The sequence below is a fragment of the Anomaloglossus baeobatrachus genome, chromosome 1 (assembly GCF_048569485.1).
Source record: "Anomaloglossus baeobatrachus isolate aAnoBae1 chromosome 1, aAnoBae1.hap1, whole genome shotgun sequence".
NCBI lineage: Eukaryota > Metazoa > Chordata > Amphibia > Anura > Aromobatidae > Anomaloglossus > Anomaloglossus baeobatrachus.
The window spans coordinates 526,472,641-526,496,844 of NC_134353.1; the positions used below are offsets into that span (position 1 = coordinate 526,472,641).

Genomic DNA, 24,204 nt, shown 5'->3' on the forward strand with positions numbered 1-24,204 from the left:
ATGTGCCATGCGGCCTCCTAGATAGATAGATTTAAAATCAGAACCATATTACAGCACACATACCTGTAACCTGTGTATAACCGCTTCCATGTCGCAGAAGGAGGCAGCTGCAGATAAACGGCAGCCCAGGTCCCAGCATGTGCAGCAGACGTCACACACGCCAGGACAATGTCAGAACTGACCTTCACATTGCCAGACCAGCAGCCATAAATAAAAGCGGACCAGACCCAAGTATGGTGCTTAATTAGCAATGCCTGTGGAAAAGGGTGAGGCAGCTGAATGTGAACAGCTACCAACAGGAGGAATACATTGCAAACAAAGGTCAGCGTGCATAGCATGGTGGTGGTCAGCCACCAGACCAATGTAGCATAACTACAACCAAACAGAGAAAGGGGAACCAGCACGATCTGAGAGTGGCATGCATCAAATAAAAGTGCAAATTCACAGATTTATTCCAACTGTACTCTAATACAAAATGAGATTTTTAGCAAATAATTAATCAATTATAACATAGGTCAATGCATACTGCTCACAAGCTTACAATGTATGACATAATAAGGGAGGCACAAAAGGTAAAATAAAATGCTTGTCGTGTAAGGTATAGCCATCAATATAGTAAATAGGGTATTTCTGAACATCAACAGATAACGGTACTGTATATAGTAGATACAGCTGAAAACGGAGTAAAAAAAATCCCAGACTTTATTGAAGTTCGATAAAGTAGTGATAACATCAGCAAAAATACACCAACCCGCATGTAGCACCTACAGTGCTGGCCAAAAGTATTGGCACCCCTGCAATTCTGTCAGAGAATGCTCAGTTTCTTCCTGAAAATGATTGCAATCACAAATTCTTTGGTATTATTATCTTCATTTATTTTGCTTGCAATGAAAAAACACAAAAGACAATGAAACAAAAATCAAATCGTTGATCATTTCTCACAAAACTCCAAAAGTATTGGCACCCTTATCCTAATACTTGGTTGCACAACCTTTAGCCAAAATAACTGCGAACAACCGCTTCCGGTAACAATTTCTTACAATGCTCTGTTGGAATTTTAGACCATTCTTTGGCAAACTGCTCCAGGTCCCTGAGATTTGAAGGGCGCCTTCTCCAAACTGACATTTTGAGATCTCTCCACAGGTGTTCTATGGGATTCAGGTCTGGACTCATTGCTGGCCACTTTAGTAGTCTCCAGTGCTTTCTCTTAAACCATTTTCTAGTGCTTTTTGAAGTGTGTTTTGGGTCACTGTCCTGCTGGAAGACCCATGACTTCTGAGGGAGACCCAGCTTTTTCACACTGGGCCCAATTTGTTGGTAGTCTTCAGAATTTAGAATGCCATGCACACGGTCAAGCAGTCCAGTGCCTTAGGCAGCAAAGCAACCCCAAAACATCAGGGAACCTCCACTACGTTTGACTGTAGGGACCGTGTTCTTTTCTTTGAATGCCTCTTTTTTTTCCTGTAAACTCTTTGTTGATGGCTTTTCCCAAAAAGCTCTACTTTTGTCTCATCTGACCAGAGAACATTCTTCCAAAACGTTTTAGGCTTTCTCAGGTAAGTTTTGGTAAACTCCAGCCTGGCTTTTTTATGTCTCGGGGTAAGAAGTGGGGTCTTCCTCGGTATCCTACCATACAGTCCCTTTTCATTCAGACGCCGACGGATAGTACGGGTTGACACTGTTGTACCCTCGGACTGCAGGGCAGCTTGAACTTGGATGTTAGTCGAGGTTCTTTATCCACCATCCGCACAATCTTGCGTTGAAATCTCTTGTCAATTTTTCTTTTCCTTCCACATCTAGGGAGGTTAGCCACAGTGCCATGGGCTTTACACTTCTTGATGACACTGCGCACCGTAGACACAGGAACTTTCAGGTCTTTGGAGATGGACTTGTAGCCTTGAGATTGCTCATGCTTCCTCACACTTTGGATTCTCAAGTCCTCAGACAGTTCTTTGGTCTTCTTTCTTTTCTCCATGCTCAATGTGGTACACACAAGGACACAGGACAGAGGTTGAGTCAACTTTAATCCATGTCAACTGTCTGCAAGTGTGATTTAGTTATTGCCAACGCCTGTTAGGTGCCACAGGTAAGTTACAGGTGCTGTTAATTACACAAATTAGAAAAGCATCACATGATTTTTCAAGCAGTACCAATACTTTTGTCCACCCCTTTTTTTATGCTTGGTGTGGAATAATATCCAATTTCGCTTTTTGACAATTTTTTTTTTTTTTTTTTTCATTGAAGACAAATTAAATGAAGATAATAATACCAAAGAATTTGTGATTGCACTCATTTTCAAGAAGAAACTGAGTATTATCTGACAGAATTGCAGGGGTGCCAATACGTTCGTCCAGCACTGTATGCGTTTCTGGTGCGTATGGCATGCTTAAAGGGAACCAATCATCAGGATTTTGGTGTATAAGCTGCAGCCAGTGCAGTACTGGCACTATCAGGCACAGTGTGTACATACCATTGGGGTGCAGCTCGGGTGTTTAGGCAGTGAAATTCATCTTTATAAAGTTTGAAATTTCGTGCACTTTTTGATTGACGTGTGCACCTCTCTGTTAATGTCCGGGCGGGTTATGCAGGAGTTCCCCGCCCCCCCCACCAGCCTGTCCCTCCCTCTCTCCTGATGTCCGGGCGGGTTATGCACGTGTTCCCCGCCCCCCCGCGCCGCCTGTTCCTCCCTCCCTCCCTCTGGCTGTATGTAAATATCTAATCTTCAGAAACATGGCGCCGGAGTGGGCCTCTGCGCATAGCGCTTATCTCCGGCGCCATGTTTCTGAAGCCCCCGCATTACACAACTTGGTGTCTGAGAGGGCGGCGCCACAGCGATTTCACACCGGCTGGTGTGTTGGCCCGGTGTCCTGGGGCGGCACGATACAGGAGCAGCAGGTAATCGCGTCCTGCGATCAGCTGTTCTGCAGTCCTGTTGTGATCGCGCTCGCTCCTGCGGTCACAACGGGATCTGAAGGAGCGAGGGCGCATACGCCGCCCTCTAACACCAAGCTGTGTGATGCGGGCGTCAGAAACATGGCGCCGGAGATAAGCGCTGTTTGCAGAGGCCCACTCCGGCGCCATGTTTCTGAAGATTAGATATTTACATACAGCCAGAGGGAGGGAGGGAGGAACAGGCAGCGCGGGGGGGCGGGGAACACGTGCATAACCCGCCCGGACATCAGGAGAGAGGGAGGAACAGGCTGGTGGGGGGGCGGGGAACTCCTGCATAACCCGCCCGGACATTATCTGCAGAGGTGCACACGTCAATCAAAAAGTGCACGAAATTTCAAACTTTATAAAGATGAATTTCACTGCCTAAACACCCGAGCTGCACCCCAATGGTATGTACACACTGTGCCTGATAGTGCCAGTACTGCACTGGCTGCAGCTTATACACGAAAATCCTGATGATTGGTTCCCGTTAAAGGGTCTTATCTGCACCATTATCACTATTTTAACAAATTTCAATTAAGTTTGGAATTTTTACTCCATTTTGAGCGGAATCTCCTCTATACCTTTATAAATGTTATATATCTGGTTACCATTAATTTACCTTGATATTGTTTTGACATTAATGTTATATTTTAAGGCTCTGCATCACACTCTTGATTCCTTGTTCTGCCCTAAACTAGATCATGCTTAGTTTATCATGTAACTTATTGGCTCATTTACACATCAATTATTCTTGTATGAGTGTTATTTGTGGGTTTCACAGATAAACTATCATAGGTATGAGATCTATTGAGTAGATCACATGAATAAAAAACATTTCAGAGAGAAGAGTACATTGGCACCTCTTCAGGATGTTCATAGAGTGCCAGTGGGTGACCATGCTGCCATGGACCTAAGAAAAGCCCACAGGTCTGCCATACATGTAAACCTTAAATATAGGGCCTAATAGGGAATCTCTCAGTATACCACTGACCTGCAGAAGTAAAGTGAAGTCAGTATAACACTGCAGAATTTATCTTTTTTCGTACAGAAGAATAAAAATGCAAACAAGGTTGGAAAGACAAATAAAATGATCCAAAAAAGTTGAGATTTCATATATCGATTTTTAGGTGTACACACAGTCTCCAGTAGGTAATCGGTCTGATTAATATGTACAAAAAGTTGAATTCCCCATGCCCTAGTATCAACACAAATAGTGAGGAAAGCTTTCGACATAATGAGACATAATGTTTGTAGAGAATGTCCATATTTGCCTGCTTATCTGTATAAAGTGGCCATATTATACATATATTTGCATTTCTTTCTTTTTCTTCGGCGCTCTATTGGGAGACCCAGACGATTGGGTGTATAGCTACTGCCTCCGGAGGCCACACAAAGCATTACACTAAAAAGTGTAAGGCCCCTCCCCTTCTGGCTATACACCCCCAGTGGGATCACTGGCTCACCAGTTTTCTGCTTTGTGCGAAGGAGGTCAGACATCCACGCATAGCTCCACTGTTTAGTCAGCAGTAGCTGCTGACTATATCGGATGGAAGAAAAGAGGGCCCATATAGGGTCCCCAGCATGCTCCCTTCTCACCACACTTGCGGTTTGTAAGGTTGAGGTACCTATTGCTGGTACGGAGGCTGGAGCCCACATGCTGTTTTCCTTCCCCATCCCCCTGAGGGGCTCTGAGGAAGTGGGATCTTACCGGCCCCAAAGCCCTGAGGCCGGGCTCCATCCACAGACCCATTGAACCTGCTGGATACGGAGCTGGGTACCCTTCAGGGACATGGCCCTGCACCATTCAGGTACTCTGTGTCCCCGTACACTCAGGCACAGCACACTCCAGACTTGCTGGGTGTGCTAGTGCGCCGGGGACAGTAAAGGGTTACAGTCACTGCAGCCTAGCTGAGTGACTTTATGTATTGGGAACTACCGCGCCGGACGCTCCGGGAGCGGCGGCGCGGCTGGGACTTGTAGTGCGCCGGGGACTTAGCGCCGACCGCGCTTTTACGGCGGCGGCGCTTATAAATCCAGTCCCCGGCTTTTGCGGCCTAGCTCCGCTTCGTTCCCGCCCCCACCCTGTCAATCAGGGTAGGGGAGAGACGCTGTACAATCGGCAGCGCCGAGGGCTGGAGCCTTATTTACATGCTCCAGCCCTCTCACTGGACACTGTGGGACGCCGGTTTCCCGCTCTGACTTGGGGCACGCCCACGGCCCGCCCCTACTCACACGAGCTGGAGAAGGACGCCGGCGGCCATTCCTGCAGGCCGAGCTGAGAGAACGGACTCTGGGCAACCAGGCACAGGACTAGGGCGACCACACACCCGCTTATAGGCGGGCGGTAAGCGGCACCTGAAGTGCTGACCCCACTAAATACCGCAGTTGTCCATTTGTATTTTATGCTTACACTGCATAGGTCGCTATTTTTGGCTATATGCCCTCTTAGATGGCGACACATCAGCAGCAGGAAAGCAGGGGTGCTAAGACACAGGCTTTCTATGCTGATTGTATCTGAGGCACACAGGTGCTGCAGTGTTAATTTGTACTTATGCTTGTATGCTATACATTGCACTGTACGGTCGCTATTCTGGGCTATATTCCCCTAGATGGCTAGTCTACGGCAGCAGAAAAGCAGGGGTGCCAAGGCACAGGCTTTTTATGCTGCTTGTATTGCATGTGCTGCAGTGTTCATTGTACTTTATGCTTGTATGCTATACATTGCACTGTACGGTCGCCATTCTTGGCTCTATACTCCTAGATGGCTAGTCGGCAGCAGCATATAAGCAACACAGGCTTTCGATGCTGTTTTTACTGCAAGTGATACTGTTCCACGGCACTGACCCCCATTGTGTGCAATGCTCCCCTGTAGCACTTGGTCAGCCGGGGTCTCTACTAGACGTGGCCAAAGGAACCACCTGTCAACCCTGTCCAAGGACAGGGACGGAGTTGCAGTTTCGGCTGATATATTGTCATGGGATAGAGACTTGCAGTCCAGACAGGCCATGGGCAATCTGGTTCATTGCTCCCTGGCCACCCTCATTTGGAATAAAATCGGTGCTCCGGGGGGGTCCCAGGAGGACTCTCTGTATGATGAGGCAGACGTAGCTCATCAGGACTTTGATCCTGACACCGCTCTCAATCCGGATACACCGGATGGTGACGCCATAGGGAATGATCCTATAGCGTCCATCAATGGAATGTTGGATCTTTCTCCCTCAGCTCCCCCAGCGAGGAGTCAGCTTCACAGCAGGAGAAGTCCCATTTCAGTAGCTCAAACGTATATTGAGTATTTTTCTGGCCACGCTGACTTCAGAGAAGCAGTCCAGGAACACCACGCTTCCCAGATAAGCGTTTTCTCCAAACGTATTAAGGATACACGTTATCCCTTTCCCCCTGACGTGGTCAAGCGCTGGACCCAGGGTCCAAAGGTGGATTCTCCAATCTCCAGGCTTCCGGCTAGAGCCATAGTTGCACTGGAAATGGGACTTCACTTAAAGATGCCATTGACAGACAGATGGACTCTGGTTGAATTCTGTCTATGAGGCTATCGGCGTGTCGGTTGCTCCGGCATTCACAGCCGTATGGGCACCCTAAGCTTTTCAGCTGTTCTTGCGCAGCTGGTCTTGAGCACATGTACATCTGTGTCGCAGGGGCGTCCGTAACCTCGCAATGTCTGCATTGCGACTTACCCTATTAATGCGGTCCTGGAAGGATAGTCGAGGTTTCGGTCCTTCCCAAGCTTGGGCAGGTCCCAATTGTCCTCGTCCAAAAGGGCAACAAAGCCTCAGAGGGGCTCAGATTCCGGCCGGGCTCAATCACGCCCAAGGAAGGCAACTGGAGAAACCGCTACCAAGGCGGTCTCCTCATGACTCTCAGCTCTCTTTCTCTCCGCATCCGCGGTTGATGGCAGACTCTCCCGCCTTTGGCGACATTTAGCTGCCACAGGTCACAGACCGGCGGGTGAGGGACATTGTGCTCACGTGCACAGGACAGAGTTCTGTTCTCGTCCTCCGACTCGATTCTTCAGAACGTCCCCACCTCCCCACCGAGCCGATGCTCTTCTGCAGGCAGGAGGAGTGGTAATCCCTGTTCCTCTTCAGGAACAAGACACGGTTTTCCTCCAATCTAGTTGTGGTGCCAAAAAAGGATGGCTCTTTCCTTTCCGTTCTGGACCTAAAACTGCTCAACAAGCGCGTGGAGGCCAGGCGGTTCCGGATGAAACCCTCCGCTCCGTCATTGCCTCAATGTCTCAAGGAAATTTCCTAGAATCAATAGACATCAGGATACGTATCTCCACGTGCCAATTGCTCCAGAGCACCAGCGTTAGCTACGTTTCGTTATTGAAGACGAGTTTCTTCAGTCCGTAGCCCTGCCCTTCGGCCTGGCGACAGCCCCACGGGTTTCCACCAAGGTCATGGCGGCAGTGGTAGCAGTCTTGCACTCTCAGGGACACTCGGTGATCCCTTATTTGGACGATCTACTTGTCAAGGCACCCTCTCTCGAGGCATGCCAACTCAGCCTGAATGTTACGCTGGAGACTCTCCAGACTTTCGGGTGGATCATCAATTTTGCAAAGTCAAATCTGTCACCGACTCAATCACTAACGTATTTTGGCATGGAGTTTCATACTCTATCAGCGATAGTGAAGCTTCCGCTGAACAAGCAGCGTTCACTACAGACAGGGGTGCAGTCTCTCCTTCAAGGCCAGTCGCACCCCTTAAGGCGCCTCATGCACTTCCTAGGGAAGATGGTGGCAGCCATGGAGGCAGTTCCCTTGGCGCAGTTTCATCTGCGCCCACTTCAATGGGACATTCTCCGCCAATGGGACGGGAAGTCAACGTCCCTGGACAGGAAAGTCTCCCTTTCCCAGACGGCCAAGGACTCTCTGCAATGGTGGCTTCTTCCCACCTCATTGTCTCAGGGAAGATCCTTCCTACCCCCATCCTGGGCAGTGGTCACGACAGATGCGAGTCTGTCAGGGTGGGGAGCAGTTTTTCTCCACCACAGGGCTCAGGGTACGTGGACTCAGCAGGAGTCCACCCTTCAGCTCAATGTTCTGGAAATCAGGGCAGTGTATCTTGCCCTCCTAGCCCTTCAGCAGTGGCTGGAAGGAAGGCAGATCCGAGTCCAGTCGGACAACTCCACAGCGGTGGCATACATCAACCACCAAGGAGGGACGCGCAGTCGGCAAGCCTTCCAGGAAGTCAGGCGGATTCTGACGTGGGTGGAGGACACAGCATCCACTATATCCGCGGTTCACATCCCAGGCGTAGAAAATTAGGAAGCGGACTTCCTCAGTCGCCAGGGTATGGACGCAGGGGAATGGTCCCTTCACCCGGAAGTGTTTCGGGAGATCTGTCGCCGCTGGGGGGTGCCGGACGTCGACCTGGTGGCGTCTAGGCACAACAACAAGGTCGCGGCATTCATAGCGCGATCGCGCGATCAAGGAGCTCTGGCGGCAGACGCCTTAATCCAAGATGGGTCTCAGTTCCGGCTCCCATATGTGTTCCCGCCTCTGGCACTCTTGCCCAGAGTGTTACGCAAGATCAGATCCGATTGCAGCCACGCCATACTCGTCGCCCCAGATTGGCCGACGAGATCGTGGTACCTGGATCTGTGGCATCTCACGGTCGGCCGACCGTGGTCACTTCTAGACCGGCCAGACTTACTGTCCCAAGGGCCTTTTTTCCATTGGAATTCTGTGGCCCTGAACCTGTCTGTGTCGCCATTGAGTCCTGGATCCTAGCGTCTTCAGGATTATCCCAAGGAGTCGTTGCCACCATGAGACAGGCTAGGAAGCCCACGTCTGCTAAGATCTACCACAGAACGTGGAAGATTTTCTTAATCTGGTGCTCTACTCAGGGAGTGTCTCCCTGGCCATTTGCATTGCCTACTTTTCTTCCTTCCTACAATCGGGGTTAGAAAAGGGCTTGTCGCTCAGCTCCCTCAAAGGGCAAGTCTCAGCACTATCCGTGTTTTTTCAGAAGCGTCTGGCACGACTTCCTAAGGTGCGCACGTTCCTACAGGGCGTTTTGTCAGATCGTGCCCCCGTACAAGCGGCCGTTAGATCCATGGGATCTTAACAGGGTACTAGTTGCTCTCCAGAAGCCGCCTTTCGAGCCTCTGAAGGACGTTTCCTTTTCTCGCCTGTCACAGAAAGTGGCTTTTCTTGTTGCGTCACGTCTCTTCGGCGAGTGTCTGAGCTGGCAGCTCTGTCATCCAAGGCTCCCTTCCTGGTGTTCCACCAGGACGAGGTAGTGCTGCGCCCCATTCAAGAGTTTCTCCCTAAGGTAGTATCCTCGTTTCATCTTAAACAGGATATCTCCTTACCTTCCTTTTTGCCCTCATCCGGTTCACCGGTATGAAAAGGGTTTACATTTGTTAGATCTGGTGAGAGCACTCAGATTCTACATTTCCCGCACGGCGCCCATGCGCCGCTCTGATGCACTCTTTGTCCTTGTCGCTGGCCCGCGCAAGGAGTTGCAGGCTTCTAAAGCCACCTTGGCTCGATGGATCAAAGAACCAATTCTTGAAGCCTACCGTTCTGCAGGGCTTCCGGTTCCTTCAGGGCTGAAGGCCCATTCTACCAGAGCCGTGGGTGCGTCCTGGGCATTACGACACCAGGCTACGGCTCAACAGGTGTGCCAGGCAGCTACCTGGTCGAGTCTGCACACTTTCACCAAGCACTATCAGGTGCATACCTATGCTTCGGCTGACGCCAGCTTAGGTAGAAGAGTCCTGCAAGCGGCGGTGGCCTCCCCGTAGGGGAGGGCTGTCTTGCAGCTCTAATAAAAGGTATTTCTTTACCCACCCAGGGACAGCTTTTGGACGTCCCAATCGTCTGGGTCTCCCAATAGAGCGCCGAAGAAGAAGGGAATTTTGTTACTTACCGTAAATTCCTTTTCTTCTAGCTCTTATTGGGAGACCCAGCACCCGCCCTGTTGTCCTTCGGGATTTTTGGTTTGTTTGCGGGTACACGTGTTGGTTCATGTTGAACGGTTTGCAGTTCTCCGATTCTACTCGGAGTGAATTTGTTTAAACCAGTTATTGGCTTTCCTCCTTCTTGCTTTTGCACTAAAACTGGTGAGCCAGTGATCCCACTGGGGGTGTATAGCCAGAAGGGGAGGGGCCTTACACTTTTTAGTGTAATGCTTTGTGTGGCCTCCGGAGGCAGTAGCTATACACCCAATCGTCTGGGTCTCCCAATAAGAGCTAGAAGAAAAGGAATTTACGGTAAGTAACAAAATTCCCTTCTTTATGTGCTATGTAGGACGAGGCAGAGCTAAGGACAGCAAGTGCTTTCTTGTCACAAGTAAGAAAGAACAAGCTATTAAAGAAAGACATAACTTATTCCGTGAGACTATGATGAATGAAGCCATGATACAGTTGCAAAAACAGGACAAGGCAGAGTTTCTTGCACAGGTAATCTTTCCTCTATAACAAAAGCAATGAGCATCTCGTGTGGATGGGGATATCGTGCTGGTGTGAGCGAAATACTCTCCTTTTATGCCTCTTGAACTCCAAATTAATAAGATTTGTTTAATGAGTGCTTGGGAAGTCAATACAGCACACTGTTAGTATGGTGTACTCAAGGAATTCTCCTTTTATTAGTACATGTGACCAGTTTATATAAGGTCACAGACAAAGGAAAGTCCACTCTGAACTATTCACCATTAAGAGCAGCAGGGGCGTGAGCAAAAATGTGAAACTTCCCGCCCATCAGTGCTAGCTGAACTTTATGACATCATTAGTTATAAGACAAGATGGGACACTCTGAGAAGAAAATGGATTCTGTTCTCTCACCTCTGTCGGGACTTCCGTCTGAAGCCCTGAAGAAATGTGATCCAGACAGAACTCCCAAAAAAGCCATTCAGTGTAATGATTTTGCAGTCTCCACCTTTTAACCAAGGCACAACAGTGCCATCAACCACAAAAGAGGCAGACACTGCCAACGCAAAGTCTAGACCAGGGGTGTCAAACTCAGCTGGGTGTATTTGCCGCACATAGAAAATAAAAATTAAGCGGGGCCGCATTCTTTGCAGGACAAAGTGACATTTTTAGTGATTTGATTTCTTTGTACACCTTTTGGATCACTTTTTTGAACATTTTTTGCTTGTTTATTATAACAAACCTGCACTTTTTTTGTTTATTTAAGTTTATATATAAAAAAGCATTTTTAATGGCAAAACAAAGTCATGCTTTATTTTGATTTATTTTTTTTACATTGTATCCCCTTCTTGTAATATTGTTTTACAATTAGCAGCATCATATAGTAATCTTAGCCCACATCTTACAGTAATGTCCTTTTTCCATGTGCCCTGTTGTAAGGTGCTCATCCATGTAGTATTGTGCCCAGTATTATTGTGCCCATTCTTGTGCCCTGGAGTATTGTGCCCATCCTTGTTCCCTGTACTATTGTGTTTATCCTTGTAGTATTGTGCCCATCCTTGTGCCCTGTAGTATTGTGTTCATCCTTGTAGTATTGTGCTCATCCTTGTAGCATTGTGATTGTGCTCATCCTTGTTGTATTGTGCCCATCCTTGTGCCCTGTAGTATTGTGCCTATCCTTGTGCCCTGTAGTATTGTCCCCAGTAATACTGTGCCCATCCTTTTGGCATTGTGCCCATCCTTGTGCCTTTTAGTATTGTGCCCAGTAGTATTGTGTCCATCCTTTTGGTATTGTGCCCCTCCTTGTGCCCTGTAGTATTCTGCCCAGTAGTATTGTCCCCATCCTTGTATCCAGTAGTATTGTAACCATCCTTGTGCCCTGTAGTATTGTGCCCATCCTTGTAGTATTGTGCTCATCCTTGTAGCATTGTGATTGTGATCATCCTTGTAGTATTGTGTCCATCCTTGTGCCCTGTAGTATTGTGCCTATCCTTGTGCCCTGTAGTATTGTCCCCAGTAATACTGTGCCCATCCTTTTGGCATTGTGCCCATCCTTGTGCCTTTTAGTATTGTGCCCAGTAGTATTGTGTCCATCCTTTTGGTATTGTGCCCCTCCTTGTGCCCTGTAGTATTCTGCCCAGTAGTATTGTGCTCATCCTTGTAGTATAGTGCCCAGTAGTATTATGCCCATCCTTGTATCCAGTAGTATTGTAACCATCCTTGTGCCCTGTAGTATTGTGTCCATCCTTGTGCCCTGTAGTATTGTGCTCATCCATGTAGTATTGTGCCCATCCTTGTGGTATTGTTGGCATCCTTGTGCTGTGTAGTATTGTGCCCAGTAGTATTGTGTTCATCCTTGTAGTATTGTGCCCAGTAGTATTGTGCCCATCCTTTTGGTATTGTGCCCATCCGTGTGCCGTGTAGTATTGTGCCCAGTAGTATTGTGCCCATCCTTGTCGTATTGTACCTATCCTTGTGCCCTATAGTATTGTGCCCAGTAGTATTGTGCTCATCCTTGTAGTATTGTGCCCATCCTTGTGGCCAGTAGAATTGTGCTTATCCTTGTGGTATTATGCCCATCCTTTTGGTATTGTGCCCATCCTTGTGCCCTGTAGTATTGTGCTCATCATTGTAGTATTGTGCCAAGTAGTATTGTACCCATCCTCGTGGTATTGTGCCCATCCTTGTGCCCTGTACTATTGTGCCCAGTAGTATTGTGCCCATCCTTGTAGTATTGTGCTCATCCTTGTGCCTAGTAGTATAGTGCTCATCCTTGTGCCCTGTAGTATTCTGCCTAGTAGTATTGTGCTCATCCTTGTGGTATTGTACCCATCCTTGTTACCTGTAGTATTGTGCCCATCCTTGTGCCCAGTATTATTGTGCCCAGTAGTATTGTGCCCATCTTTGTAGCATTGTGCTCATTCTTGTTCCCTGTAGTGTTGTGCCCAGTAGTATTGTGCTCATTCTTGTGCCCTGTAGTTTTGTGCCCATCCTTTAGTAATACGCAGAAAAAAACAAAACTCACCTATCCTCTGTTCCAAGGCTGCGTGCCCACGATCAGGGTTCACAGTGTTTTAGATGCAGCGTGTTTCAGCTGCGTCCAAAATGCTGCGATGTACAGTACAAGCACAGTGGATGGGATGTCCGAGGCCGCAGCATGTCAACTCTGCTGCGGAGTCACATGCATCATCTCTAGGGAGAACACAGCGAGGAGACCACAGCAAACCAACCCTGATCACGGGCACAGGCAGCTGCGGTCTCCTGTGGAGGAGACTTGCGGCCCTGCAGGTCAGGACCCGTGGCGTCAAGGACGCAGCGGGTCTTCATTGTGGGCACGTGCCCTTATCTGCTTGTTGTGGCCCGTGATGATCGCGGCCCCATGTCGGGAGTCGGTTCCAGTAGGGCCTTACTACAGTTGAATCATTCGCGGTGACGCGCAGAGGAGATGTCTGCGCTATACCAATGCAAAACATTATATCTACCCCAAAATGGTATCAGTAAAAACTTCAGCTCCGGGAGCAAAAAATAAACCCTCACTGAGCCTCAGATCCTGAAAAAAATTGAGAATATTACTGGTCTCTGAAAATGTTTTGTTTTGCGTTTTTTTCAAAAACATTTTTTTCTTTTTTTTTTTTCCCCACCTTAAATAACCCCCACTCCCCGCACCAAACTATACCTGGGGAATCATATTGCAAGGTCAGTTTTACCATATAGTGAACGTGGTAAATAAAAAAACATTTTGCAATTGTACTTTTTTTGTAATTTCTCCGCGCTGGGAGTTTTTTTTCCTCATTTTTCAGTAAACTTTGGGTACAATGAATGGTGTCATTCAAAAGTACAACTCTATATCGTAGGGTTGCAGCACCTATATTTTGGCCATAATTTAAACTCTGTCTAATGACCACAAGGTCTGACCTGACATGCGATTTCATTATTTGAAAAGATCATATTGGCTGGGCCGGGAATTGTGGCCATACCATAGATAAGAATTAGCAGTAACAATACCGTCATGTTCTATGAGCAATATAACATATCTGAATGGAGTATGTTGCTTATGTCCTCTGAGCCATATACCAGGTGTAATGTGAATAATACATCACATGTACTGTACTTGCAGACACCTGGCCCAGTGCATGGAACATGTGTCTCTAAGGTGTTGTTTGCACAGAAAGAAACTAAAGGCCTCGTTACACGCAACGATGTATCTAACGATATATCGCCGGGGTCACGGATTCCGTGACGCACATCTGGCATCATTAGCGGCGTCGTTGCGTGTGACACCAACGAACGGCTGTTAACAATCAAAAATACTCACCTTATTGTTGATCGTTGACACGTCGTTCATTTTCAAAAAATCGTTGATTGTTGCAGGACGGAGGTTGTTCGTAGTTCCCGAGGCAGCACACATCACTACATGTGACACCTCGGGAACGACGAACTACAGCTTACCTGCGGCCGCCGGCAATGCAGAAGGAAGGAGGTGGGCGGGATGTTACGTCCCGCTCATCTCCGCCCCTCCGCTTCTATTGGGCGGCCGCTTAGTGACGCCGCACGAACCGCCCCCTTAGAAAGGAGGCGGTTTGCTGGCAACAGCGACGTCGCTAGACAGGTAAGTCTGTGTGACAGGTCCTAACGATTTTGTGAGCCACGGGCAGCGATTTGCCTGTGACGCACAAACGACGGGGGCGGGTGCTTTCACCAGCGATATCGCTGCATGTAAAGCCCCCTTAATGCGGGCGTTACACGAGACGATCTATCGTGCGATATGTCGTTGGGGTCACGGTTTTCGTGACGCACATCTGGCATAGCTTGCGACGTCATCCTGTGTGACACCTATGAGCGTCTGTAAACTATCGCAAATCGGTTATGAATCGTGAATCGTGTACAGGTCACTCATTTTTAAAAAAAAGTTTATTCTACTTTGCGCCGGTTGTTCATCGTACCCGGGGCAGCACACATCGCTCCGTGTGACACCCCGGGAACGATGAACACAGCTTACCTGCGTCCCGCGGCTCCCACCGGCAATGTGGAGGGAAGGAGGTAGGCGGGATGTTTACGGCCCGCTCATCTCCGCCCCTCCGCTTCTATTGGGCGGCCGCTGTGTGACGTCGCTGTGACGACGAACGTCCCTCCCCCTTCAGGAAGTGGATGTTCGCTGCCCACAGCGAGGTCGCTCAGCATGTAAGTATGTGTGACGGCGGTTTAACGACTTTGTGCGCCACGGGCAACTAATTGCCCGTGACGCACAAATGACGGGGGCGGGTATGATCGCTCGTGCATTCGCACGATAGATCGTACCGTGTGAAGCCCGCATAACAGTGACATGCTCTATACAAACATATACTGCATGTAATATATAGTTCTGTCTCTAAATATTGTTTGTTCACCAGAGTCTCCGATTCCAAAAAGAAGAGAAGAAACAGCGTGACTTAATGAAGAGCTTAAAGCCGGTAGAACTAAGTGAGGAAAATAAACGACTGCTGTGTGTAAAGTGTAAAGCGTTTGGGTGTAACACAAATGACATTCGAGTAATACAGGTAAGTAAATGTGACCGGTAAGCATAGATCTAAAAGACAGGAAATCACGTCAAATTTCACATACTGGTCCTGATTCATAAAAGGATTCTTGCGTGAATTAGTTAGCAAAATTGGCAACATTTTTGCACAATTTGGAGTTACGCAATGGCATTTTCACACCAGTTTCTCCCATCTCTGTCAAAATAGACAGGGCATGGAGGGGGCATAACACCACAGCTCATCTAATCTCAGATTAGTAGTGGCGTTCCTTACTTCGGAAATCTTACTCCAGTCCCAAACTGGAATAATATTTGTAGCAAGGCACACGGAGGTGAACGCAGGCTTCTTTTAATGAATCGGGGCATCTAACTCCAGCATGCCCCTTTCATCACGACCAGCATGAAAATCTCGGTTTTCACAAATTGGAGCCACTGTGTAGACAAAAGCTAGTTTCAAACATGGACTTCCTATAAGTCCAGCTCTTCTGCGGAATCATAACATCCTATGATGATCTCCAATCTGAACAATAGAACTGTGGTAGTTAGTAATATTGAGTGGTGAAAAAAAATTCCGAATTTTGAAGAAAATGTTTTTTGTTTTTTTTTTCTTGTGGTACCATTTTCCAGGACTCGTAACTCTTTCATTTTTTGGTCAATGGAGTTGTGTGAGATCTTATTCTTTGTGGGGAAGACCACGTTTTTATTGATACCGTTTTGTGAAAGATATGACATTTTGATCACTTCTTACAGCATGTCTTGTGGTATTGCAGTGCCCCAAAAAAAACCACTTTTGGTGTTTTTGATTTATTTTATTTTTTTTCAGTTTACAATTTTTATACTTCAATAGATCAGACTTTTCTGGACAAGGCGATACTGCATATGTAAATATTTTATTGTCTATAATGGTGGAAAAGGGAAGGATCTGAACTTTTAGTTTTGTTTTATTTTGTTTTTCATATTTGTAAAAACTATTTTAAAGGGAAGGTCCAATCAGTTTCTTTTTTTTTTATATATAATAACTGAAAAAAATATAAATTATTAATGTTTTAATGTGTTTAATTATTATCATTTGTTTTTAATGGAGCAAAATATGAAAAAAACAATTTTTAAAAAAGTTTTATATATCCCACTTTTAATCACTAGGGGGAGCAGTTGCTGAATACCAAATGTACAACTAGACTGGATTACAACTGCAGTAAAATTGGGCAAAATCTGCTCTCCTGTGTGTGATGTCACATCTTCCCTCCCGTTCTGGGTGTTTCCAAAAGGATAAGGGAGGATGAAATTTAGGATCACAGTACAGAGCCATTTTGTTGGGGACTTCAAAGTGATACTAAAATGTGTAAAGTGTCATCGAGGATAGTGCTCCATAATACTGTGCTCCATAATATACAGTGCTCCATACTACTGTGCCCCATAATATACAGTGCTCCATAATACTGAGCGCTATAATATACAGTGCTCCATAATACTGGTATAGTATAGTGCCCCATAGTGCTGCATATAGTACACATCTCTGCTATATAGCAGACCTGTGTCAGTGTATTCTCTGTATTTCTCTGCTATGCTTTGAACACCACGGCAGCGGGGAGCGGTGATCTGCAGCCTAGCAATGTACTATAGATGTTAAGCTGTGATCACCATTCCCCGCCGCCTGTACTCACTCCATTCCTAGACTTCCGCACCCGGAAGCTACTCCTGTCAGACTAGTGTCTCGTGAACTACTCCTGTCACCACTCGGCTCACTCTGAGTACAGACCGGTAACAGGAGGAGCTGCCTGGACACCAGGTATTGTACTAATGTCAGCTGCGATCACTGCCTCGCCGCGTGTAGTCACCCCATTCCCGGACCTCTGCTTTTGGCAGCTACTCCCGTCAGCCTAGTGACTAGTCAACTCCTCCTGTCACCGTTCGGCTCACCCTGAGCACAAAGTTCCTTACTTGGTTGTGTTTAAAAAAAAATGTTCCTGTGCTGAATAATAATTAGGCCCCTGCTGTGTACTGTGTATTGCCTGTGTCTGACCGTGCAGAGCTGCTGAAGCTCATGGTTGTGTGTACACAGCTTCTGACCAGTAGAGAAAGCATAGCTGAATATACACCATGTATTTATTGGCTTACTGTGGTCCTCCAATAAATGTCAAATCTTATCACAAATCCAGTACATGATATCTTAATTTAGGCACTGCCTTTTTCCCATCTAACCATGCCCCCTTTGAGTATCTTGAAAAATGTGTCAAAGGCCTCATTCACATGTGCTTGTTGCATGGACTTGTGGTATCTGTTTCTTTCACGGATACAGCACATATGCATTATAATCTGTGATGCCATTCACATATCCATGATTTCTTCGGCGCTCCATTGGGAGACCCAGACGATTGGGTGTATAGCACTGCCTCCGGAGGCCACACAAAGCAATTACACTAAAAAGTGTAAGGCCCCTCCCCTTCTGGCTATACACCCCCAGTGGGATCACTGGCTCACCAGTTTTCTGCTTTGTGCGAAGGAGGTCAGACATCCACGCATAGCTCCACTGTTTAGTCAGCAGTAGCTGCTGACTATGTCGGATGGAAGAAAAGAGGGCCCATATACGGCCCCCAGCATGCTCCCTTCTTACCCCACTTGTGGTTTGTAAGGTTGAGGTACCCATTGCGGGTACGGAGGCTGGAGCCCACATGCTGCTTTCCTTCCCCATCCCCCTGAGGGGCTCTGTGGAAGTGGGATCTTACCGGCCCCCAAGCCCTGAGGCCGGGCTCCATCCACAGACCCAGTGAACCTGATGGATACGGAGCTGTGTACCATTCAGGGACAAGGCCCTGCACCTTTCAGGTACTCTGTGTCCCCGTACAGGCGGGCACGCACACACCAGACTTGCTGGGTGTGTTAGTGCGCCGGGGACAGTAGCGCTGTACGCTGGGGTTTGAGTCACAGCAGCTTAGCTGTGTGACTTCATGTGCTGGGAACTACCGCGCCGGCCACTCTCGGAGCGGCGGCCCGGCTGGGACTTGTAGTGCGCCGGGGACTTAGCGCCGACCGCGCTTTTACGGCGGCGGCGCTTATAAATTTAGTCCCCGGCTTTTGCGGCCTAGCTCCGCTTCGTTCCCGCCCCCTCCCTGTCAATCAGGGAAGGGGAGAGACGCTGTACGATTACTCAGCGCCGAGGGCTGGAGCCTTATTTACATGCTCCAGCCCTCTCACTTGGCACAGTGGGACGCAGGTTTCCCACTTTTGGTCTGGCACGCCCAGGGCCCGCCCCCCCCTCCACAGGACGCCGGCAGCCATTCCTGCATGCAGTCTGGCTGGAGGACGGACACAGGCTCTGGGAGACCCAAGACTAGGGATTTCTGGCGACCACACACCCGCGTTTAGCGGGCGGTAAGCAGCACTTTAGTGCTGGCCCCTCTAGTGCCACAGTGTGTATTGGTGTACTTTTTCCTGTACCATATATATATATATATATATATATACTACACTGTACGGTCGCTTCTTGGCTGTATACCCTATATTGCTCTGGGAAGACAACAACATGTCATCCACAAAACGCAAGGGTGCCAAGGCACGGGCTGTATACACTGCTTGTACAGCATGTGGGGCTAATCTACCAGCAGGCTCCAACGACTCTCATTGTGTGCAATGTTCAGTCCCAGTGGCACTTCGTCAGCCAGAGCCTATGGTGGTAGTAGCCCAGGCAGAGACGCCTGTGAACCCTGCCCCGGTGACGGGGACAGAATTTGCAGTCTTTGCTGATAAAATGTCTGTGACTATGACAAAAATCCTGGAGACCTTGCAGTCCAGGCCAGTTGCTCAGACCATGGACACTGCTGTGCCTATGTTCCCCGGTCCCCCTCAGTTGGAACTAATCCGTACTTCAAGGGGGTCCCAGGCATCACAGGCTGAGGGCTCTGACTCCGATGACAGTCCCAGGCCGCCTAAGCGAGCGCGCTGGGAGAGACCCTCCACGTCATCACGCGGGTCAGGGTCTCAGCGAGAAGGGTCTCTATATGATGAGACAGAGGTGGGTGATCAGGAGTCTAGTCCTGACACCGCACTCAATTTGGATACGCCAGATGGTGACGCCATGGTAAATGACCTTATAGCGGCCATCAATAGGCTGTTGGATATTTCTCCCCCAGCCCCTTCAGCAGAGGAGGCAGCTGCCCAGCAGGAGAAATTTCATTTCCTGTATCCCAAGCGTAAATTGAGCACCTTTCTGGACCACTCTGACTTCAGAGAATCAATCCAGAAACACCATGCTTATCCGGACAAGCGTTTTTCCAAACGTCTTAAGGATACACGTTATCCCTTTCCCCCTGACGTGGTCAAACGCTGGACCCAGTGTCCAAAAGTGGACCCTCCAATATCCAGGCTTGCAGCTAGATCCATAGTTGCAGTGGAGGATGGGGCTTCACTTAAAGATGCCAATGACAGACAGATGGACCTTTGGTTGAAATCTGTCTATGAAGCTATTGGTGCGTCGTTTGCTCCAGCATTCGCGGCCGTGTGGGCGCTCCAAGCTATTTCAGCTGGTTTGGCACAGGTGGACTCTTTCATACGTCCAGCAGTGCCGCAAGTGGCGTCCTTAACTACGCAAATGACTGCGTTTGCGACCTACGCTATTAATGCGGTACTGGACTCTACGAGCCGTACCGCAATGGCTTCCGCCAACTCTGTAGTTTTGCGCAGAGCCTTGTGGTTAAAGGAATGGAAAGCAGATTCTGCTTCTAAAAAATGTTTAACCAGCTTGCCATTATCTGGAGACAGACTGTTTGGTGAGCAATTGGCGGAAATCATTAAACAGTCCAAAGGTAAGGACTCTTCCTTACCCCAGCCCAGATCAAGCAAACCTCAACAGAGGAAGTGGCAGTCAAAGTTTCGGTCCTTTCGAGGCTCGGGCAAGCCCCAATTCTCCTCGTCCAAAGGGACTCAGAAAGAGCAAAGGAGCTCTGATTCCTGGCGGGCTCACTCACGCCCCAAGAAAGCAACCGGAGGTACCGCTTCCAAGGCGGCTGCCTCATGACTTTCGGCCGCCTCCCTCCGCATCCTCGGTCGGTGGCAGGCTCTCCCGCTTTTGCGACATTTGGCTGCCACAGGTCAAAGACCGGTGGGTAACAGACATTTTGTCTCACGGGTACAGGATAGAGTTCAGTTCTCGTCCTCCACCTCGGTTCTTCAGAACTTCCCCACATCCCGACCGAGCAGATGCCCTTCTGCAGGCGGTGAATTCTCTAAGAGCAGAAGGAGTGGTGGTCCCTGTTCCTCTTCAGGAACAAGGACAAGGTTTTTACTCCAATCTCTTTGTGGTGCCAAAAAAGGACGGCTCATTCCGTCCTGTTCTGGACCTAAAACTGCTCAACAAGCATGTGAACGCCAGGCGGTTCCGGATGGAATCCCTCCGCTCAGTCATTGCCTCAATGTCTCAAGGAGATTTCCTAGCATCAATAGACATCAAAGATGCTTATCTCCACGTGCCGATTGCTACAGAGCACCAACGTTTTCTACGCTTCGTGATAGGAGACGACCATCTTCAGTTCGTAGCTCTGCCATTTGGTCTAGCGACAGCCCCACGGGTGTTCACCAAGGTCATGGCGGCAGTGGTAGCAGTCTTGCACTCTCAGGGACACTCTGTGATCCCTTACTTGGACGATCTACTTGTCAAGGCACCCTCTCAGGAGGCATGCCAACTCAGCCTGAATGTTGCACTGGAGACTCTCCAGACGTTCGGGTGGATCATCAACTTCTCAAGTCAAATCTGTCACCGACCCAATCGCTAACGTATCTTGGCATGGAGTTTCATACTCTCTCAGCGATAGTGAAGCTTCCGCTGGACAAGCAGAGGTCACTACAGATTGGGGTGCAGGCTCTCCTTCAAGGTCAGTCGCACTCCTTAAGACGCCTCATGCACTTCCTCGGGAAGATGGTGGCGGCAATGGAGGCGGTTCCGTTTGCGCAGTTTCATCTGCGCCCACTTCAATGGGACATTCTCCGCCAATGGGACGGGAAGTCAACATCCCTGGACAGGAAAGTCTCCCTTTCCCAGACGGCCAAAGACTCTCTGCAGTGGTGGCTTCTTCCCACCTCATTATCACAGGGAAGATCCTTCCTACCACCGTCCTGGGCGGTGGTCACGACAGACGCGAGTCTGTCAGGGTGGGGAGCAGTTTTTCTCCACCACAGGGCTCAGGGTACGTGGACTCAGCAGGAGTCCACCCTTCCGATCAATGTTCTGGAGATCAGAGCAGTGTATCTTGCCCTACTAGCCTTCCAGCAGTGGCTGGAAGGAAAGCAGATCCGAATTCAGTCGGACAACTCCACAGCGGTGGCATACATCAACCACCAAGGGGGGACTCGCAGTCGGCAAGCCTTCCAGGAAGTCCGGCGGATTCTGATGTGGGTGGAAGCCACGGCCTCCACCATATCCGCAGTTCACATCCCCGGCGTAGAAAACTGGGAAGCAGACTTCCTCAGTCGCCAGGGCATGGACGCAGGGGAATGGTCCCTTCACCCGGAAGTGTTTCAGGAAATCTGTCGCCGCTGGGGAAGGCCGGACGTCGACCTAATGGCGTCCCGGCACAACAACAAGGTCCCAACCTTCATGGCACGGTCTCGCGATCACAGAGCTCTGGCGGCAGACGCCTTAGTGCAAGATTGGTCGCAGTTCCGGCTCCCTTATGTGTTTCCACCTCTGGCACTCTTGCCCAGGGTGCTACGCAAGATCAGATCCGACTGCAGCCGCGTCATACTCGTCGCCCCAGACTGGCCAAGGAGGGCGTGGTATCCGGATCTGTGGCGTCTCACGGTCGGCCAACCGTGGGCACTACCAGACCGACCAGACTTACTGTCCCAAGGGCCGTTTTTCCATCGGAATTCCGCGGCCCTGAACCTGACTGTGTGGCCATTGAGTCCTGGATCCTAGCGTCTTCAGGATTATCCCAAGGGGTCGTTGCCACCATGAGACAGGCTAGGAAGCCCACGTCCGCTAAGATCTACCACAGAACGTGGAGGATATTCTTATCCTGGTGCTCTGCTCAGGGAGTGTCTCCCTGGCCATTTGCATTGCCTACCTTTCTTTCTTTCCTGCAATCTGGGTTAGAAAAAGGTTTGTCGCTCGGCTCCCTTAAGGGGCAAGTCTCGGCGCTATCCGTCTTTTTTCAGAAGCGTCTAGCACGACTCTCTAAGGTGCGCACGTTCCTGCAGGGGGTTTGTCATATCGTACCCCCGTACAAGCGACCGTTAGATCCATGGGACCTGAACAGGGTGCTAGTTGCCCTCCAGAAGCCGCCCTTCGAGCCTCTGAGGGAGGTTTCACTTTCTAGACTGTCACAGAAAGTGGCTTTTCTGGTAGCGATCACATCTCTTCGGAGAGTGTCTGAGCTAGCAGCGCTGTCATCCAAGGCTCCCTTCCTGGTCTTCCACCAGGACAAGGTAGTGCTGCGCCCCATTCAGGAGTTTCTCCCGAAGGTGGTATCCTCTTTTCATCTTAATCAGGATATCTCTTTGCCTTCTTTTTATCCGCATGCAGTTCATCGGTATGAGAAGGATTTACATTTGTTAGATCTGGTGCGAGCACTCAGAATCTACATTTCCCGCACGGCGCCCCTGCGCCGTTCGGATGCACTCTTTGTCCTTGTCGCTGGTAAGCGCAAGGGGTCGCAGGCTTCTAAGGCCACCCTGGCTCGATGGATCAAAGAACCAATTCTTGAGGCCTACCGTTCTGCTGGGCTTCCGGTTCCATCAGGGCTGAAGGCCCATTCTACCAGAGCCGTGGGTGCGTCCTGGGCATTGCGTCACCAGGCTACGGCTCAACAGGTGTGCCAGGCAGCTACCTGGTCGAGTCTGCACACTTTCACCAAACATTATCAGGTGCATACCTATGCTTCGGCGGACGCCAGCCTAGGTAGAAGAGTCCTGCAGGCGGCAGTTGCCTCCCCGTAGGGGAGGGCTGTCTTTGCAGCTCTAACATGAGGTATTTCTTTACCCACCCAGGGACAGCTTTTGGACGTCCCAATCGTCTGGGTCTCCCAATGGAGCGCCGAAGAAGAAGGGAATTTTGTTACTTACCGTAAATTCCTTTTCTTCTAGCTCCTATTGGGAGACCCAGCACCCGCCCTGTTGTCCTTAGGGATTTTTGGTTGTTTTTCGGGTACACATGTTGTTCATGTTGAATGGTTTTCAGTTCTCCGAGGTTACTTCGGAGTGAATTTGTTTAAACCAGTTATTGGCTTTCCTCCTTCTTGCTTTTGCACTAAAACTGGTGAGCCAGTGATCCCACTGGGGGTGTATAGCCAGAAGGGGAGGGGCCTTACACTTTTTAGTGTAATTGCTTTGTGTGGCCTCCGGAGGCAGTGCTATACACCCAATCGTCTGGGTCTCCCAATAGGAGCTAGAAGAAAAGGAATTTACGGTAAGTAACAAAATTCCCTTCTTTGCACAGACCATGCCTCCATACAAAACACGTGGAGACATGTCCATTTCTTTGTCGCTCCATTGGGAGACCCAGACAATTGGGTGTATAGCTTCTGCCTCCGGAGGCCACACAAAGTATTACACTTTAAAAAGTGTAACCCCTCCCCTCTGCCTATACACCCTCCCATGCATCACGGGCTCCTCAGTTTTATGCTTTGTGTGGAAGGAGGCACACATCCACTCATGCTCCCATTTTAGTCAGCAGCAGCTGCTGATTTTATCGGTTGGAAGAAAAGAGGGCCCCCACAGGGCCCCCGGCATGCTCCCTTCTCACCCCACTAAGTCGGCGGTGCTGTTAAGGTTGAGGTACCCATTGCGGGTACAGAGGCTGGAGCCACATGCCGTTTTCCTTCACCATCCCTTAGAGGCTCTGGGAGAAGTGGGATCCTGACCGGTCATCCATT

The 24,204-nt window shown here is 49.1% G+C and overlaps 1 protein-coding gene across 1 annotated transcript in view; it reads left to right on the forward strand.

The window, feature by feature from the left end:
- Positions 1-24,204, forward strand: part of RIGI (RNA sensor RIG-I) — a 233,708-nt gene that overhangs the window by 201,615 nt on the left and 7,889 nt on the right. The window contains exons 18-19 of the mRNA XM_075316231.1: positions 10,208-10,359; positions 15,216-15,362. Of these exons, the coding sequence (XP_075172346.1) occupies positions 10,208-10,359; positions 15,216-15,362 (299 nt within the window). The remainder of the gene's footprint in view (positions 1-10,207; positions 10,360-15,215; positions 15,363-24,204) is intronic.